Source organism: Suncus etruscus, chromosome 8 (assembly GCF_024139225.1).
Source record: "Suncus etruscus isolate mSunEtr1 chromosome 8, mSunEtr1.pri.cur, whole genome shotgun sequence".
In the NCBI taxonomy this organism is placed as follows: domain Eukaryota; kingdom Metazoa; phylum Chordata; class Mammalia; order Eulipotyphla; family Soricidae; genus Suncus; species Suncus etruscus.
Window position 1 is genome coordinate 38,305,652 of NC_064855.1, and position 20,278 is coordinate 38,325,929.

At 37.3% G+C, this 20,278-nt stretch overlaps 1 protein-coding gene and 1 non-coding gene across 2 annotated transcripts in view; both read left to right on the plus strand.

Moving 5' to 3' along the window:
* The window catches only part of SGCG (sarcoglycan gamma), a 100,374-nt gene that overhangs the window by 68,174 nt on the left and 11,922 nt on the right, over window positions 1-20,278 (plus strand). Inside the window, exon 5 of the mRNA XM_049778354.1 lies at window positions 1,969-2,088. Within this exon, the coding sequence (XP_049634311.1) occupies window positions 1,969-2,088 (120 nt within the window). The remainder of the gene's footprint in view (window positions 1-1,968; window positions 2,089-20,278) is intronic.
* On the plus strand, window positions 714-820 carry LOC126017030 (U6 spliceosomal RNA). Its single transcript, XR_007498707.1, has one exon. It is a non-coding gene; the product is annotated as a U6 spliceosomal RNA (small nuclear RNA).

Genomic DNA, 20,278 nt, shown 5'->3' on the forward strand with positions numbered 1-20,278 from the left:
ATTATTGAGTATTGTAAGGGATATTTATACAAAAATCATAATATATTCTTTTATTAGTAAACCACCTTTTCAGATAAGGTTATATCTTATTTAGATATCTAATCTAAATGAATCTGACTGTCAGCAAACTGTGGAGCACATGTAATTCCTTAAGGAAATGTTGAAAGGTGTGTTCTAGGAAGATTACCCCATTATGCTTGTGGGATTAGAAAAAATTTTAAATCAAAAAAAAATCATGAAATATAAAATGATAAATACTCAAAAGTACTGATTAGAGAATCTGAGTAAGGTATGAGGTAGTCAGTGAGGGTACAATACTCCCAGTTCCTAGCACACAGCATCCATCGAACATTTGCTAATGGGAGTAATAATTTGACAGAGTGTATCTAAAACTCACAACGAAGAATTAAACCTCAATAGGACAATGAGTCCCTAGCCCATGAATCAGAAATACAAGCATGAATAATCAAAAAACATAAGGTAAAACACAAGGGCAGAATCTACATGGTATCTTCCTACCCACCCCAATTATCTGTGTTTTCTTTCTGAAGTAAAAGGAAAGGTACTCTTTTAAGAAAAAGGCCAGAGAAAATCCACTGAATATGTGTTATTTTTTTATTAACTTATGTAATTAAAGTAAATCATTATGCATATTTCACATTTCTTAGTAATAAATCATTAGTTAGATGCTTGAACAATAGTACAGTGGGTAAGTGCTTGCTTCAGCAGCACATATACTAAAATTGGAATGATACAGAGAATATTAGCATGACCCCTGCGCAAGGATAACAGGCAAACTCGTGAAGCGTTCCATATTTTAAAAAAAGGAGATATTTGCCTTGTATGCAGCTGACCCTCTGTCAAATTACAGATACCAGATATATTTCTTCAACAGTCATGGATGAGCCCTGAGCCCCATCAAGTACAGGCCAAAAACAAAAAGCAAGTTGGCAAACAATATTCTTGTTGACAAATGCCAATTTAAACCATCTGGGTCAAAGTGATAGCATAGCAGTAGGGCATTTGCCTTGCACATGCTCACAAAAGGACCTACCCGATTTGATCCTTGGCATACCATATGGTACCATGAGCCTGTCAGGAGCTATTTCTGAGCACAGAGCAACTCCTGACTATCAGTGGGTATGGCTCAAAAACAAACAACAAACAAAAACCAGTTTAAACCATCTGAGCAGAAGAATCAGATATTTTAGGGGAAAATTTTTTAAATCTGAAAAAGTAAACTTTTAAAAATGCACTCAATATATTAAACAAATATGTATATATGTTGAGTATATGTTATCATACATTTGACATGAATTCATAGGAATAATATAAATTTAGTTTTATAACTCGTAGAGTTTTTGTTATAGGGCCAGAGATATAGTATAATAGGTTAAGGACCTGCCTTGCATGTGGTTGACCTGGGTATAGTTCCTGGGACCACATATGATCCTCTAAGTTTTGCCAGAAGTGATTCATAGATGAAGGTCCAGGAGTAAGACCTGAATACCATGTAGCCCAATTCTGAAGAAGAAGAAGAAGAAGAAGAAGAAGAAGAAGAAGAAGAAGAAGAAGAAGAAGAAGAAGAAGAAGAAGAAGAAGAAGAAGAAGAGGAGGAGGAGGAGGAGGAGGAGGAGGAGGAGGAGGAAGAAGAAGAAGAAGAAGAAGAAGGAAGAAGAAGAAGATGTAGGAGGAGAAAAAGAGGAGAAAAGGAGGAGGAGAAGGAAGAGAAGAAGACAGAGGAGGAGGAGAAAGAGGAGGAGAAAGAGCAGGAGGAGAAGGAAGAGAAGAAGGAAGAGAAGGAAGAAGAGGAGGAGAGAAGATAAATTAATTATGGAATAAAAATGCTATCATATTTATATTTATAATTTGGTATTACTGGGTGACAGGCATGTGTCAAAATAGAGAAATCAGCACTATTTATAATAAACACTTTATAACGAATTGATTTTTCATTTAACTCTTTAGGTCCCAAAATAGTAGAGGTCCAGAGTCAACAATTTCAGATTAACTCCAAGGATGGCAAGCCCTTATTTACTGTTGATGAAAAGAAAGCTGTAGTTGGTACAGATAAACTACGAATAACTGGTAAGTAGTACCTCTATTTGTTCTTTGTTTGTTTACACTGTTTTATTATGACTAATATGAACATATGACTTGGGAAAGAACATTCTATTCTGATTTAGACATTATTCATTGGAAATTATTCATTATTCACAGACTGTAACTCAAACATAAGTGACCTTCTAAAAGATCAAATGCTATTAGTAGGTAGTATTTCTATGACAAAAATTTGTGACCTTGAAAGTTCTCACAAATCAGTAATATTGATAAAAATTATCAGTAACATCAAATTTAAATATTAAAGTAAACAAAATAATTTTTAATTTTAGGCAGCTAAACATTTTTTATTTGTAATTCGCATTCCAGATCCTGAACCAATACAGAAAATATAAATTACTGAGAAGTATATTTCTCAAATAGTAAATCTGTTCAAAATCATTTAGCTCTGAGTGGGGCCCGACCATGAGAAATTGTGAGTGCTGCCTGTGTGTGTCTGTCTCCTGTCCTGTCACCTGAACCTCTTAGGAGTGGACCGAAAAGAGGCTCCAGAAAACTTGCTTTCCCAGAGGCTCATTCAAGGGCGGGAACACCAAGGAACTGCTTCATGATGTGAAAACCAGCTATAAGCAGTACTTTGCAGAAGTCAGGTCCCCTGTTTGTGATGTCAGGCAGTGAAAATATTGTGAGTGCTGCCTGTGTGTGTCTATCTCCTGTCCTGTTGCTGGAACCTCATGGGAGTGGGCCAAAAAAAGGCTCTAGCAGAGCACAGCTGCTCCACTTTGCTTTGGGGCCAGGCGCTCTTTCTAAGTAAAGAACGCCATTGCAACAAGAAGAAAAAAATTATACTAAGAACTGTGCTGGATTACTGAAGCCCAGCATTTCTCCCCAGACTGTTGTCTCTGCTGCATATGCGGGCCTAAGATTTGATCCTGTGTGATGCTTCATCCACGGAGGACACCCCTTCCTTGGAGGCACGTCAACCCACCCATAAAGTTTGGAACCAGAGGAACGTGTCTGTGTACACCATTTAGCCAAAGAATACCACCACAACACGTAGAAAAAACCACAATACAAGTGTGACAATGAAGAAACAATGAAGGCCAGCATCAGACATAGAGAATGAAGATGAAAATTCTGATGACTAGAAAACAACCAACCAACTAATCAATCTCTCAGATAAGGAGTTTAGACAAGCAATATGAAAGATGCTCAAAGAACTCAAAGAAACCATGGATCGAGTTAAACAGAACACTAATATGAACCAAGAAAATAAGAAGACAGAAATCACAAAACTCCAAATTGAAATAACAGGTCAAATAACAGGCCTGAAAAACTCAGTAAATGAATTGAATGACAAAATGGATAATCTCTACACTAGGGTAACAGAAGCTGAGAATAGAATTGGTGCTGGGAAGATGAGATAAATAACAACTCCATACAGTGGGAGAGATTGGGAAAAAAAACTTAAAGCAAATGAACAGATAATGAAAAAAATTAGTCAAAGAATGGGAACAGATGAAAATAGAAATTTATGATGAGCTTAATAGAAACAACTTAAGAATCATTGGAGTCCCAGAAACCCAGGAAGAAAATTTCCAGGAAGAATCAATGGTCAAGAACATCATTAAAAAGAAACTACCAGAGCTAAAGAATATATGCTATCAAATTCTGCATGCCTGAAGAGTACCAACCAAAAGAGACCCCAGAAAAAATACCCCAAAACACATCCTAGTCACAATGACGAATCCCACAGATAGAGACAGAATTCTGAAAACAGCAAGATCAAAAAGGGAAATTACATTAAAGGGAGCATCCTTGAGATTTACAGCAGACCTGTCACTAGAAACACTCAAGGCCATAAAGCAGTAGTGGGAAATAGTGACAAAACTCAATGAAATGAATGCTTCACCTAGAATACTGTACCCAGCAAAACTCACTTTCTGGTTTGATAGAAAAATACATGGTTTCACGACAAACAGCTTAGAAACTTTACAGACTCAAAACCAGTCTTAAGAGAAAAACTGAAAGACCTAATTTAAGATAAGACTGACCAAAAGACACACAAAATTTCGATATAAAGATGACATTATATCCCAGGACAATTCTTTCTTTCAATGTCAATGGACTAAATACACCAGTTAAGAGAAACAGGGTTGCTAAATAGATCAAAAAAAACTCAACCCAATTTTCTGCTGCCTACAAGAAACGCACCTGAATAGTCAAAACAAACATAGACTCAAAATAAAAGGCTGGAGGAAAATTATCCAAGCAAACAACACCCATAAAAAAGCTTGAGTGGCCATACTAATATCAGATGATGCAAACTTTATACTCAGGAAGGTTGTAAGGGACAAAAGTGGACATTTTATATTAATCAAGGGGTATGTCGAGCAGGAAGAAATCACTCTCCTAAACATATATGCACCAAATGAGGGTCCAGCAAAATATTTAATACAATTGTTGACAAATCTAAAAAAAATAATATCAAAAACAACACAATGATTGTGCGGGACCTCAACACAGCTTTGTCAACACTGGATAGGTCAACCAGACTGAAATCCAACAAGAATATACTAGGCCTGAGAATAGAAATGGAAGAAAGAGACCTAGTGGATAGGACACTCCATAACCAGAATGGAACTGGATACGCATTCTTCTCCAATGTACATGGGACATTCTTCAGGATAGACTACATGCTGGCACATAAAACATACCTCCATAATATCAAGAGGATAGAAATCTTGCAGGCTACCTTTGATGATTACAAGGCTCTGAAATTATATGTGAATTCTAAAGGGACACAGAAGAAAAACTTTAACACCTGGAAGTTAAACAGCTTCATACTTAATAACCGTGGGTCCAAGATAAAATCAAAGAGGAAATCAAAACTTTCCTGGAAACAAATCATAATAAAGACACAAACTATCAGAACTTATGGGACACAGCAAAAGCAGTACTGAGAGGAAAATTTATAGCTTTGCAAGCACACATCAGGTAGGAAGAAGGGGCTTACCTGAGTAGCTTAATGACGCAGCTCATAGAACTAGAAAATATTTTTAAAAAGGATCTAAAAATAGAGAGACAGAAGTAAATAACAAAGCTGAGAGCAGAAATCAATGAAGTGGAAACCCAAAAAACAACCCGAAAGATCAACGAAAGCAGAAGTTGGTTATTTGAAAAAAATAAACAAGATTGATAGACCACTGGCAAAACTAACAGAGAGAGAGAGAGAGAGAGAGAGAGAGAGAGAGAAACTTGATAACTCGTATTAAGAATGAAAAAGGAGAGATCACTACTGGTATGGCAGAGATTCAAAGGGTAATCAGACACTACTTTCAGAAACTCTATGCAACTATAAATGAGAACCTGAAAGAAATGGATAAATTCTTGGACTCTACTTAGAAAACTCTAAAGACTCTACCAAAAACCTTCTAGAAACAATAGACTCATATAGCAAGGTGGCACGCTACAAAATTATCACACAAAAATCAATGGCCTTTCTATATACCAATAGTACTAAGGAAGAAATGGACATTAAGAAAATAACCCCATTCACAATATTGCCACACAAACTCAAATATCTTGGAATCAACTTGACTAAAATGTGAAGGACCTATACAAAGAAAACTATAAAACTCTGCTCCAAGAAATAAGAGAGGACACGCGAAAATGGAAACACACCCTGCTCATGGATTGGCAGGATTAACATCATCAAAATGGCAATACTCCCCCAAGGCATTGTACATAGTGACAATGAATCAGGGCCATTCTCACCACCAATGTTGTCTCCCTACACCACTGTTCCCATTAAGTCTCCCATATCCCCTCTGTTTTCCCCTGGACTGCTATGTAACTGGTCCCCTCAATGTATAACTTGTAGATAAGGTATCAATTTTGTTGTCTTTGACTTTTGGGTTTGGTGTTTAAGTCTGATCATTTTTTATTTCCACTCAATGTTCATAAGACTGATTGTTCCTGGTACCATCCATTTCCCCCACTCAATTTATGAAGGAGAAAAAAATGATTCAAATTCTGTGGTTCTGTTGGAAAAAAAAGAAAGAAAAGTTGGAAGGAGTTTGTCTAGAGGCTATAAATATCGACTTAAAAGAAGAAATGGGGAATCATCTCAAACCAATGATGAGAGCCTCCAGAAGGATCCCACCCATTTTCAGCGGATTAAACTTTTACCCCAGTTTAGTACTTTTCTCATCTTCAAACAAAACCACATAACTTGAACTATCTAGTCCTGCCTCCCAGTTAGAGGGGGAAATAAGTGAGGCACCAAGAACAAACAGGTGCAAGACTACTAAGTAGTACACTAGGTACAAAGGGGACCACATTTTCTAGCAGCCCCGGGGGTGAGGGAGGAGGATTTGGGAGGTAGGACGAAAACGGATGTATAGGGCAAATCACCACTCTGTGGTGAGCTTCATATTTTGAGCCGGTCCTTCTGGCCCTCAACTCTGGGAATTACTTCAATGTCTTTTATTTTTCTTAAAACCCATAGATGAGGGAGACTATTCTACATCTATCTCTCTCCCTCTGTCTAATTTCACTCAACATAATAGATTCCATGAACATTCATGTATAGGAAAATTTCATGACTTCATCTCTCCTGACGGCTGCATAATTGGAATCTTGGTCTTTGTAAAACCCTGGCTGAAGCCTAGGCTAAGATTTTTTATATTGGTCCCAGGATAAAAATCTGCCCAATTGACGTTGTCAAAGTCAATTTTGAGTTTATTAAGAACCCTCCATAATGCTTTACAACAAGTTGGACCAAGAAGCATTCCCACCAGCAGTAGATGAGAGTTCCTTTCTTACTGCATCCTCACCAGTAGTAATTGTTCCCATTATTTTTGACATGAGTCATCCTCACCAGCAGATATTGTTACCACTATTTTTGATATGTGTCATCCTCACTGGTGTAAGATGATGTCTCATTGATTGTTGTCTTAGTTTGGCTTTCCCTAATGATGAGTGATGATGAACATGTTTTCTCTTTTTCTTTTTGCTTTTGGCAAGGGGAATCACACCTGGCAGCACTCATGAGATACTCCTGGCTCTATGCTCAGAAATCGCCCCTGGTAGTCTCAGAGAACAAAATAGGATATCGGGAATTGAACCATCATTGTTCTGGGTTGCCCACGTGCAAGGAAAATGCCCTACTCTGTGCTATCTCTCCATCCCCAAGAGGAATGTTTTTTCATGTGTCTATTGTCCATCTGTTGATCTTCCTCCGAGAAGTGTTTATTCGATTCTTAACTCTATTTTTCATTGTTTTTGGTTTTTTTTTAGGTTTTGTGTAGCTAACCTTTCTGAGTACTTTGTATATCCTAGATATCAAATAATTATCTTATGTGTTGAGTGCAATATTTTTCCCATTTCATTAGCAGTCATCTAGCTTTAACCTGTGCATCTTTTGCCATACAGAAACATTTTAATTAGATGAGTCCCATTTATTTAGGTTTGATGCTACAGCTTTTGCCATTAGCATTCTATCATCAAAGACATAATTTGAGGTATAAAAGTTGAAGTGTTCTGACTATTTTTCCTCAATGAACTTTATAACTTCTGGTCTGATTTCAAGTTCTTGAATCCACTTTGTGTTGACTACTGTGTAAGGCATGAGTTATGGATTAATCTTTAGTTTCTTACAGGTGGTTATCCAGTAGTTCCAACACTATTTGTTGAAGAGACTGTCTTGATTCCATTTCAAATTCTTGGCTTCTTTGTCAAATATTAGTTGACTATAGATTTGGGGTCATGTCATTGGATATTCTATTCTTCCCCATTGGTCTGAGACTTTCTCTTTGTTCCAGTACCATGCTGTTTTGATCACTATGGCTTTATAGTAGACTTTCAGATTAGGTTAAGGATTCCCACCCTTGGATTGGATTTCATTGAATCTATAGGGTAGTTAGGTTAGATGATCATTCTAATTATGTTGATTCTTCCTACCTATGAGCATAGGATGTTATTCCAATTGTTTAGGTCCTCTTCAATTTCTTTCTGAAGAGTTTTGTAGTATTCATGATATAGTTTTTCCACCTCGATTGTTAAGTTAAGTCCTAGGTACTTGATAATTTTAGATACTATTTTAAATGGGATGTACTCCTTTATCTCTTTCCCCTCTGCTTCATTATTTGTGTAATGGAAAGCTCTGCCTTTTGTGTATTGACTTTATAGCCAGCCATTGTACTGTATTGACTTGTTGTTTTTCGGAGCTTTTCTGTGAACTCATTAGGATTTTTTGTGTATATCATCATATCATCTGCAAATAGACATATCTTGAAGTCTTCTTTCCCTATTTGGATTTGATTCCCTTCTCCTGTCTAGTTGCTATTGTCAGACTTCTAATGCTATGCAGAACGATAGTGGAAACAATGGACAGCCTTGTGTAGTGCCTGATCTTTGTGAAAATGCTCTCAGATATTTTGCCATTAAGGATAATGTTGGCTCTGGGCCTTTTATATATAGCTGTAACTATCTTGAAAAAGGTTCCTTTCAACCCTATTTTTCTAGTGTTTTCATCATGAATGGGTGTTGTGTTTTGTCAAATGCCTCTCTACATTGATTGATATGATCCTGTAGTTTTTGTCTTTCTTTTTGTAAATGTGGTTTATAATGTTGATGGATTTGCATATGTTGAGCCACCCCTGAATCCCTGGGATGAAACCCACTAGGTTATGGTGTATAATCTTCTTGATGTATTGTTGAATTTGTTTTGCTAAGATTTTGTTAAGAATTTTTGCATCCGGCAAAAGCCGGCTCCCTGTGTGTGACACCAGGCGGGGAAAATCCGCGAAAGTACACCGGCTCAGTGGGGCCCAACTGTGAAAAACTGTGAGTGTGACCTGTCCATGTCTGTCTACTGTCCTCTTGCGTGAAACTCTTGCGAGTGGGGCAAAAAGAGGCTCCAGTGGAGCATGGCCGCTCTGCTTCGCTATGCAGCCATGCACTCTTTCTAAGGAAAGAACTCCATTGCAACAAGAAGGAAAAATCACACTAAGAACGGCTCTATATCACAGAAGCAAACATTTCTCTCCAGACTGTCTTCTCTGTTGCATGCTCGGGCCTAAGATTTGACCCAGTGTGAGGCTTCATCCATGGAGGACTCCCCTCCCTTAGAGGCAAGTCAGTCCATCCAGAAAGGGAGGAGCCAGAGGAGTGTGCTGCCTGCATCATATAGACAATGAATACCACCACAACACGTAGAAAAACCCACAATACAAGTGTGACAATGGGGAAACAACGCAGGCCAGCATCAGACATAGAGAATGAAGAGGACAATTCTGAGGACCAGATAATGACCATCCAACTAATCAACCTCTCAGATAAGGACTTTAGACTAGCAATATGGAAGATGCTCAACGGACTCCAAGAATCCATGGATAGAGTTGAACAGAACACTAATAAGAACCAAGAAAATATGAAGACAGAAATCACAAAACTCCAAACTGAAATAACATGTCAACTAACAGGACTGAAAAAGTCAGTAAACGAAGTGAATGACAAAATGGATAAGCTCTGGGACAGGGTATCAGAAGCTGAGAATAGACTTGGTGCTGTGGAAGATGAGATACATAACAATTCCATACAGCAGGAGAGATTGGACAAAAAACTTAAAGCAAATGAGCAGACAATGGAAAAATTAGTCAAAGAATGGGAACAGATGAAAATAGAAGTCTATGATAAGATCAACAGAAACAACTTAAGAATCATTAGAGTCCCAGAAACCCAGGAAGAAAATTTCCAGGAAGAATCAACGGTCAAGAACATCATTAAAGAGAAACTTCCAGAGCTAAAGAATATATGTGATCAAATGCCCGAAGAGTTCCAACCAAAAGAGACCCCAGAAAAACCACCCCAAGACACATCCTAGTCACAATGACAAATCCCACAGATAGAGACAGAATTCTGAAAACAGCAAGATCAAAAGGGGAAATCACATTCAAGCAAGCTTCCCTGAGATTTACAGCAGACCTGTCACCAGAAACACTCAATGCCAGAAAGCAGTGGTGGGATATTGTGACAAGACTGAATGAAATGAATGCTTCACCCAGAATACTATACCCAGCAAAACTCACTTTCCGGTTTGACGGAAGAATACATGGCTTCACAGACAAAAAACAGCTCAGAAACTTCACAGACACAAAACCAGTCTTAAGAGAAAAACTGAAAGACATAATCTAAGACAAGACTACCCAAAAGACACACCAAATTTTGAAATAAAGATGGCGTTAAATCCCAGGACAATTCTTTCTCTCAACGTCAATGGACTAAATGCACCAGGTAAGAGACACAGAGTGGCTAAATGGATCAAAAAACTCAATCCAACCTTCTGCTGCCTACAAGAAACGCACCTGAATAGTCAGAACAAACATAGACTCAAAATAAAAGGCTAGGGAAAAATTATCCAAGCAAACAACACCCATAAAAAAGCTGGAGTGGCCATACTAATATAAGATAATGCAAACTTTATACTCAGGAAGGTTGTAAGGGACAAAGATGGACATTTTATATTAATCAAGGGGTACGTAGAGCAGGAAGAATTCACTCTCCTAAACATATATGCACCGAATGAGGGGACAGCAAAATATTTAATACAACTGTTGACAAATCTGAAAAATAATATCAACAACACAATAATTGTGGGGGACCTTAACACGGCTTTGTCAACACTGGATAGGTCAACCAGACTGAAACCCAACAAGAATATACTAGACCTGAGGAGAGAAATGGAAGAAAGAGGCCTAGTGGATATATATAGGACACTCCATCCCCAGAAACCTGGATACACATTCTTCTCCAATGTACATGGGACATTCTCCAGGATAGACTACATGCTGGCACATAAAACATACCTCCATAAGATCAAGAGGATAGAAATTTTGCAGACTACCTTCGCTGACCACAGGCTCTGAAATTATTTGTGAACTCCAAAGGGGTTCAGAAGAAACACTTTAACACCTGGAAGTTAAACAGCCTCATGCTCAATAACCAGTGGGTCCGAGATAAAATCAAAGAGGAAATCAAAACTTTCCTGGAAACAAATGACAATAAAGACACAAACTATCAGAACTTATGGGACACAGCAAAAGCGGTACTGAGAGGAAAATTTATAGCTTTGCAAGCACACAGCAGGAAGGAAGAAGGAGCTTACCTGAGTAGCTTAATGACACAGCTAATAGAACTAGAAAATGCTCAACAAAAGGACCCAAGAATAGGAAGACAGAAGGAAATAACAAAGCTGAGAGCAGAAATCAACAAAGTGGAAACTCAAAAAACAATCCGAAAGATCAACGAAAGCAGAAGTTGGTTCTTTGAAAAAATAAACATGATTGATAGACCACTGGCAAACCTAATAAAGAAAGAGAGAGAGAGAAACTTGATAACTCGTATCAGGAATGAAAAAGGAGAGATCACTACTGATATGACAGAGATTCAAAGGGTAATCAGAAACTACTTTGAAAAACTCTACGCCACGAAAAATGAGAACCTGGAAGAAATGGATAAATTCTTGGACTCTTATAATCTACCACGGTCGAAGGAAGAGGATGTAGCATATTTAACACCCCCATCACCATTGATGAAATTAAAACAGTAATCAAATGTCTGCCAAAAAACAAAAGCCCAGGTCCAGATGGATTCACTAATGAATTCTATCAAACTTTCCAAGAGGAACTACTGCCAATCTTGGCAAGACACTTTCATGAAGTTGAACAAACAAAAACACTTCCAAATAGCTTTTATGAAGCCAACATCACCTTGATACCTAAACCAGACAGAGACGCTACCAAAAAAGAAAATTACAGACCAATATCACTGATGAATGCAGATGCAAAGATCCTCAACAAAATCCTGGCAAATAGGATTCAATGCCTCGTTAAAAAGATCATCCACTACGATCAAGTAGGTTTCATCCCAGGAATGCAAGGCTGGTTTAACATCCATAAATCTATCAACATAATACACAACATCAATAACAAGAAAAATAAAAACCACATGATCATATCAATAGATGCAGAGAAAGCATTTGATAAGTTCCAACACCCATTCTTGGTCAAAACTCTCAGCAAGATGGGAATGGAGGGAACCTTTCTCAATATAGTGAAGGCCATCTACCACAAGCCAGTGGCAAATATTATCCTCAATGGAGAAAAACTGAAAGCCTTCCCTCTAAATTCTGGCACAAGACGAGGCTGTCCTCTCTCACCACTCCTATTCAACATAGCACTGGAAGTACTTGCTATAGCGATTAGGCAAGAAAAGGATATCAAGGGAATCCAGATAGGAAAGGAAAAAGTCAAGCTCTCACTGTTTGCAGATGACATGATACTCTACTTAGAAAACCCTAAAGACTCTATCAAAAAGCTTCTAGAAACAATAGACTCATATAGCAAGGTGGCAGGCTACAAAATTAACACACAAAAATCAATGGCCTTTCTATACACCAATAGTAATAAGGATGAAATGGACATTAAGAAAACAACCCCATTCACAATAGTGCCACACAAACTCAAATATCTTGGAATCAACTTGACTAAATATGTAAAGGACCTATACAAAGAAAACTATAAAACTCTGCTCCAAGAAATAAGAGAGGACACACGGAAATGGAAACGCATACCTTGCTCATGGATTGGCAGGACTAACATTATCAAAATGGCAATACTCCCCAAGGCATTATACAGATTTAATGCCATCCCTCTAAAGATACCCATGACATTCTTCAAAGAAGTGGATCAGACACTTTTGAAATTCATTTGGAACAATAAACACCCTCGAATAGCTAACGCAATCATTGGGAAAAAGAATATGGGAGGAATTACTTTCCCCAACTTTAAACTGTACTACAAAGCAACAGTTATCAAAGCAGCATGGTATTGGAATAAGGAAAGGTCCTCAGATCAGTGGAATAGGCTTGAATACTCAGAAAATGTTCCCCAGACATACAACCACCTAATTTTTGATAAAGGAGCAGGAAATCCTAAATGGAGCAGGGAAAGTCTCTTCAACAAGTGGTGTTGGCACAATTGGATAGCCACTTGCAAAAAATTGAACTTAGACCCCCAGCTAACATCATGTACGAAGGTAAAATCCAAATGGATTAAAGACCTCGATATCAGCCCCAAAACCATAAGATATATAGAACAGCACATAGGCAAAACACTCCAGGACATTACAGGCATCTTCAAGGAGGAAACTGCACTCTCCAAACAAGTGAAAGCAGAGATTAACAGATGGGAATATATTAAGCTGAGAAGCTTCTGCACCTCAAAGGAAATAGTGCCCAGGATACAAGAGCCACCCACTGAGTGGGAGAAACTATTCACCCAATACCCATCAGATAAGGGGCTAATCTCCAAAATATACAAGGCACTGACAGAACTTTACAAGAAAAAAAACATCTAACCCCATCAAAAAATGGGGAGAAGAAATGTACAGACACTTTGACAAAGAAGAAATACACATGGCCAAAAGACACATAAAAAAATGTTCCACATCACTAATCATCAGGGAGATGCAAATCAAAACAACGATGAGATACCACCTCACACCCCAGAGAATGGCACACATCACAAAGAATGAGAATAAACAGTGTTGGCGGGGATGTGGAGAGAAAGGAACTCTTATCCACTGCTGGTGGGAATGCCGTCTAGTTCAACCTTTATGGAAAGCAATATGGAGATTCCTCCAAAAACTGGAAATCGAGCTCCCATACGATCCAGCTATACCACTCCTAGGAATATACCCTAGGAACACAAAAATACAATATAAAAACCCCTTCCTTACACCTATATTCATTGCAGCACTATTTACCATAGCAAGACTCTGGAAACAGCCAAGATGCCCTTCAACAGACGAATGGCTAAAGAAACTGTGGTACATATACACAATGGAATATTATGCAGCTGTCAGGAGAGATGAAGTCATGAAATTTTCCTATACATGGATGTACACGGAATCTATTATGCTGAGTGAAATAAGTCAGAGAGAGAGAGAAAAACGCAGAATGGTCTCACTCATCTATGGGTTTTAAGAAAAATGAAAGACATTCTTGTAATAATAGTTTTCAGACACAAAAGAGAAAAGAGCTGGAAGTTCCAGCTCACCTCAGGAAGCTCACCACAAAGAGTGATGAGTTTAGTTAGGGAAATAACTACATTTTGAACTGTCCTAATAATGAGAATGTATGAGGAAAATGGAGAGCCTGTCTAGAGTACAGGCGGGGGTCGGGTGGGGCGAAGGGAGACTTGGGACATTGGTGATGGGAATGTTGCACTGGTGATGGGTGGTGTTCTTTACATGACTGAAACCCAAACACAATCATGTATGTAATTAAGGTGTTTAAATAAAAAAAATTTTAAATATCAATAATAAATTTCTCAGTAAAATTTCCACTAAAAAAAAACAAAAAAACAAAAAACAAAAACAATGATTACACTTGAATACAAAATCCAAATTCAACAACAAAAGAAATGAAACCCAATCTACATCAAGCTGTACATGGGAACAGTTGCACTAGCATTACCGGGGGGGGGGGGGGGGCGGAGGGCACGTAGAGGAGGGGGAAGTGGGATGCATGATGGGAACAGGTGTGAGGGAAGACAACACTGGTGGTGGTAATGCCCCTCATTCATTACTACTATGTGCCTTAAATATTACTGTGAAAGATTTGTAATTCATCTTGCCCACAATAAAAAATAAAAAGAAAAAAAGAAATATTAATAAAATTATGTAAAAAAAAGAATTTTTGCATCCATGGTCATTAGTGAGATTGGTACTCAGTTTTCTTTCTTATTGGTGTCTTTTTAGGTTTTTGGAATGAGCATAATATTAGCTTCATTAAAGGAATTAAGAAAGATTTCTGTCTTTTCAATGTTTTGGGAGAGTCAAGGGATCAATGGTAGCAATTCTTCTCTGAATGTTTCAATGTTTCAATTAATTTACCTGTAAAACCATCTAGCACTGGACTTTTATTCTTGGACAGTATTTTAATTACTGTTTCAATTTCTTTAGCTGTGATTGTTCTGTTTGGGCTTTCTATTTTCTCCTTATTAAGTCTCAGGAGATATTTTTCCAAAAATCTGTCCATTACTTTTGGGTTCTCTAACTTAACTTGAGTACAGTTGTTCATAACAAGCCCTCATGATATCTTGGATTTCTTGAGGTTCTATTGTTATCTTTCCTTTTTCATTTATGATCCAATTTATTTGGTCATTTTCCCTTTTTGCTTTGTGAGTCTTGCCAGGATTTTGTTTATCTTGCTTATTCTTTCGAAAAACAACTCCTGGTCTCATTGATTCTTTCTATTGTTCATTGTTGTTGTTGTTTCTATGTTGTTTATTTCTGCTCTGGTTTTTATTATTTTTTTTTGTCTACTACCTGTGTTTGGGTTTCTTTGCTGCTGTTTTTCCAGATCCTTATGGTGTTTTCTTTGAGCTGTTGATTTTGACATTTTTTTTCCTCCTTTCTAATGTAGAACTGTATTGCCATGAGTTTCCCCCTAAGTACTGCTTTTTCTGTGGCCCATAGATCTTAAAATTTTGTTTCTTTATTGTCACTTATCTCAAGAAATCTTTCTATTTCTTCCTTGATTTCCTATTTGTTGTTGAGCAACATGTTGTTGTTAGATTTTCTCCACATCTTTTTACAGTCAATCTTGATTTCTGTGGCATTGTGGTCTGATAGGGTGCTTGGTATTATTCTTTTATTTGTGTCTATGCAAGTTAGATGTATGTCTTAATGTGTGGTCTATTCTAGAGAAGGTTTCGTATGCACTTGAGAAGAATGCATATTCTGATTTCTGAAGATTTAGGGCCTTGCATTAGTCTGAGTTCTCCTAGTTTCTCATTTAGGGCTCTTAAGTCTTTACTAGTTTCTGCCTAGTGGATCTGTCTAGTGGCAATAATGGTGAGCTAAAGTGTCCTACTATGATCACATTTTTGTCCATATGTTTCTTTACATTTGTGAGCAAATGCCTTACATATTTTTCTGATTCTTCATTGTTGCATAAATGTTACTCAGAGTTAGTACTTATTGGTCTAATATTCCTTGATTACTAAGTAGGTAGTGTCCATCTTTGTCTCTGAGCACTTTATTGAGGTTAAGTGCAATTTGGTTTGATATAATTATGGCTGTCCCAGAGGTTTTTTGTTTTGTTTTGTTTTTTTATTGGCTTTAATAATTGATTTTCATCCTTTTATCCTGAGACTATGTCTATCCTGATCTTTTAGGTGTATTTCCTGCAAGCAGCAGAAATCTGGTTTTTGTTTTCTGGTCCAACCCTCTACTCTGTGTCTTTTAATGGGGGAGTTTAGTCTGTTGACATTTAAAGAGATTGACAGAGAGGGTCGTTGTGTTGTTATATTGTGTAGGGTGTTGTTGTTTCAATTGGGTGTTTGTGTTGTGTAATTGATCTCTAAATAGTTCATTTAGAGTCTGTTTGCTTAGTGTAAACAATGTGAGTTCTTTTTTTGTCTGAGAATGTTTTTATTCAGCCATTCCTTGTAAATGAGAGTTTTTCCAGGTAATGGACTCTAGGTTGGATGTTTCTTTTATTCAGTAGTTTAAATTTGCCATTCCACTGTCTCCTTGCCTTAATTGTTTCAAATGGGAGATCTGGTTTGATTCTTATGTTCCTTTATTTGTACTTGAGGTTGCTTTCTCCCTTATTGCTTTAAAATTTTATCTCTCTTTGTTTTTTCCATTTATATTACTATATTTTTTGTTGTTGGTCTATTAGGATCTATTTTATTTAGAACTGTTTTTGCCTCTTGGACTTATAGAGGTGCCACTTTCCAACACATGGGAAAATTCTCTGCTTTTATTTGCCTCACTACTTATTCTTCCCCCTTTGCTTTTTCTTACTCTTCTGGTATTCCTATAAGTAATAGATTATTTCTTTTTCTTTGTTCATTAAGTATCTCATATTTCCTTTCAATGTTTTGTCTCTTGTTTCTTTATTGACTTCTTAATTGCTGCTGGTTGCATTTTGTCTTCAAGTTCATCTATGTGTGCAATACTGCTACTGTGGCTTTCTAGCATGTTTTTTTAGTTCCTTTAGTTCCACTTGTATGAACTTTTATCTTCTGATAAAATTCTTCTTTCGGTGTATTGAATTGTTCACCTATAAATTTCTTAATTTCCTTAGTTCGTTATTCTTTGAACTCCATTGTTAAGACATTAAATGCTGCTCTTAGGACCTCATCTATGAGGTTCAGGCATTTTTCAGAACTTCGAAATCTGTTAGAATTTCTCTCCAGAGATTTCTCTCCAGACACCAGCTGCTGGTGTCTTCCTTAGTTTACCATTGTTCTTTACATAGGATGGTTTGATGTGCTGGAGTTTCAGGATGCTTTTTTTTATACAAGTATGTTTAAATGTGTAGAAATGTTTGGAGGTAGATCTATTTTAGAGTTTATTGATTCTAGGTACTCAAGGTTACCCAAGTATAGTAGAGATGTTAGTTTGATGAGGTTTTGTTTTGTTTTGTTTTGTTTTTTGGCGTGGAGGCTATATATTTTCTATGGGAGAAAGAAGTTAGGTCTAGTCTGCCTAGTTTTGTCTGCTATAGACTGAGGTGTCAGTGGTGTTTGTGTGGCGGGGGGGGGGGGGTTATGGCCTGAATGTGAATGTACAGATCTCACTGATATCTCCTGATCAGGAGGAAGAGCTTCTGACCAGTGTGGCTGAGGCACAGTGAGTGATAAGGGGAGGTGATACTACACATGGTCCATGTTTAAATCCTTCCCTTGCTTCCCAGCACCACCCAAATGGGGGCTCTGCAAAGTTGGGGTGTCTGGGCTTGAAGGGGTCACTCCCGGATGACCTTACTGGCCTCGGGGACAGTAATGGGACAGGGACTCAGGAGGTTGGGGCATTGCAGGGGCCAATTGGGGGGAGTAGCTGCTTTCACAGTCCATGATTAATCCCTTTGCTTGCTTCCTGCACCACCCAAATGGGGAGTTTTGGTATCTGGGCTTGTGGGGAGAAGTCACTCCCAGCTGCCATACCAACCTTGGGGACAGCAGTGGGACGGGAGCATGCAGGTGGCTAGGTGCAGAGGGTGCCAATTGGGGGAAGGGCAAAATATATAGATTTTTAACAATTGCTCTATTTGACCTAAATAGCATGTTGTTTTATTATTTCTGTTTTTTAAACTTAATTTGAGTCTGAAACAAGCTTGGAGTAAGGAGGACACAAAAGAACATGTTATTAGGGATTTGAATGACTGATATTTAAATACAACAGAAAGTCATTGAGTTGTTTTCTGCAGTGTATTACTTGATCTTCTAAGCCTAATAAGACCAATATAGCCATCACACCTAAGTTAGAATATACTTTTTGAAGAAGAGAGTAAATAGTAATATAAGTTAAAAGGTTTTTATTAGAGTATAAACCAAATTTATGACATATTCTGAGTAATAATTACATAAGGAGGTTAATGCCTCCAAATTAAGAATTGATATATGCGTATTGGCCAGTTGATCAAAGAGGTGGCAGGCACCTAGGGACAGGCCAAAGGTGCAAGGATTTATACATTTATTTGTGGTTGTAACATTACTCTGTGGATAATAAATATGTCTATATTTCCAATGCACAAATGAATTAAAATGTAATGGGTAGATACACAATTAACAATAACTGTGAAGGAAATAAACCAGTAGATATAATAAGTTAGTTTTGTTACTTGGAGCAAAAGTCTTGACTGAAAATACAATAAAGCTTCGAGAAGTGCTAAAGTTCCAGTCAGGTAAAGGGAGTATACCCATCAAAGTAGAATTAAAAAAGACAATTTGAAAGGAGAAATTTCAGGGGTCATTTTCTAGTGCCAAGAGAGATGGCCTAGAAATTGAGTCAAGGAAATGGATTACAACAACTGCCATTAAATTTATTAACATGCAACTTAAGACTTTAGGAAAGGGAGCACTTTAGGGCTGAAATCAGGTGTGCTTAGAGATTATTCCTAACTCTCTGCTCAGAAGACCTTAACAGTTAAAATGGAGTTGTTTGAATGCTATGCAAACCTTTAAGGCAATATTCACTCTAATAGCATTTTTATTAGAGTGTAAGGCCAAAAGTAGTTTGATATAGTAAGGGAATGAATAGAATAAGTGGCAGTAGAAACATAAAAATTTGACTGCCAACCAGAGCAACAGATTGGCCTTGGGGTGCTTTGCTTTGAGTCTCTTTTAGCTGGTACTTTTCTGGCATGCAGGATTTGGTTGCATGCAGACTTTATTTCAGGGAGTTTCTCTGTAATGATGTTCTTGACTGTTGATACTTCTTGGGGATTTTTTTCTTGGGTTTCTGGGACTACAATGATTCTTATGTTGTTTCTGTTAAATTTATCGAACATTTCTCTTTTCATCTGTTCAAAATATTTGAGTATTTTTTTTCATTGTCTGATCATTTGCTTTGAGTTTTTTTTTTCCAATCTTCTCTGCTGTATGGAGTTATTATGCATCTCATCTTCCAGCTCACTAGTTCTGTCTTCAGCTGCTGTCAGTTACTCTATTGGAGAGGCTTTCCATAGAGTTTTTCATTTCTTCTACTGCAATTCAGTCCCATTATTTCAGTATACTGGCACATTACTTCTGTTTATTATGTGTTATTATATGCCCAGAATCTCTCTAGCCATAGATGAAAGAGTGAGCTTTTAAATTCAGACCACAGCCATACCACTAAGCTTTATAACTACTCTGGCAAGGAAATAGATCTTTCTGTTTCTCAAGGCTTTTGTTAGTAAAGTGGTGAAACAGTCCTACCTACCTATACTGTGCATTAAATTAGCATATCTCATTAGAATACCACTTTTCACTAGCATGCTCTTCCATTTCTGCATCACAATAGACACAGTGTCTTGTGCATAAGTATAATCTCACTCAAATGGATGGAACATACTGCTTCTAGAGGCTTTCTTAAACTGACTTTAGAATCATTTAACTTTTTGTAAATGTTCTGAAGTATCTTTAAAAGTGAAGTACTTGAGGTGTCTGGGCATGCTGTTGATGTGGTATGGTATAACAGTGCTTTATCTTCTAAAATAATTTTGGCTTTATTGTAATAATAATATTTTAAATAAAAAATAAATGCAACCTATGAATTTACTGAAAAAGGAAGCAAATGTCACAAGATGCAAGTTTCATAAATAAAATCAAGGAATTATTATGATAGTTTGAGCAACTCTGAACAGAAATTCTGT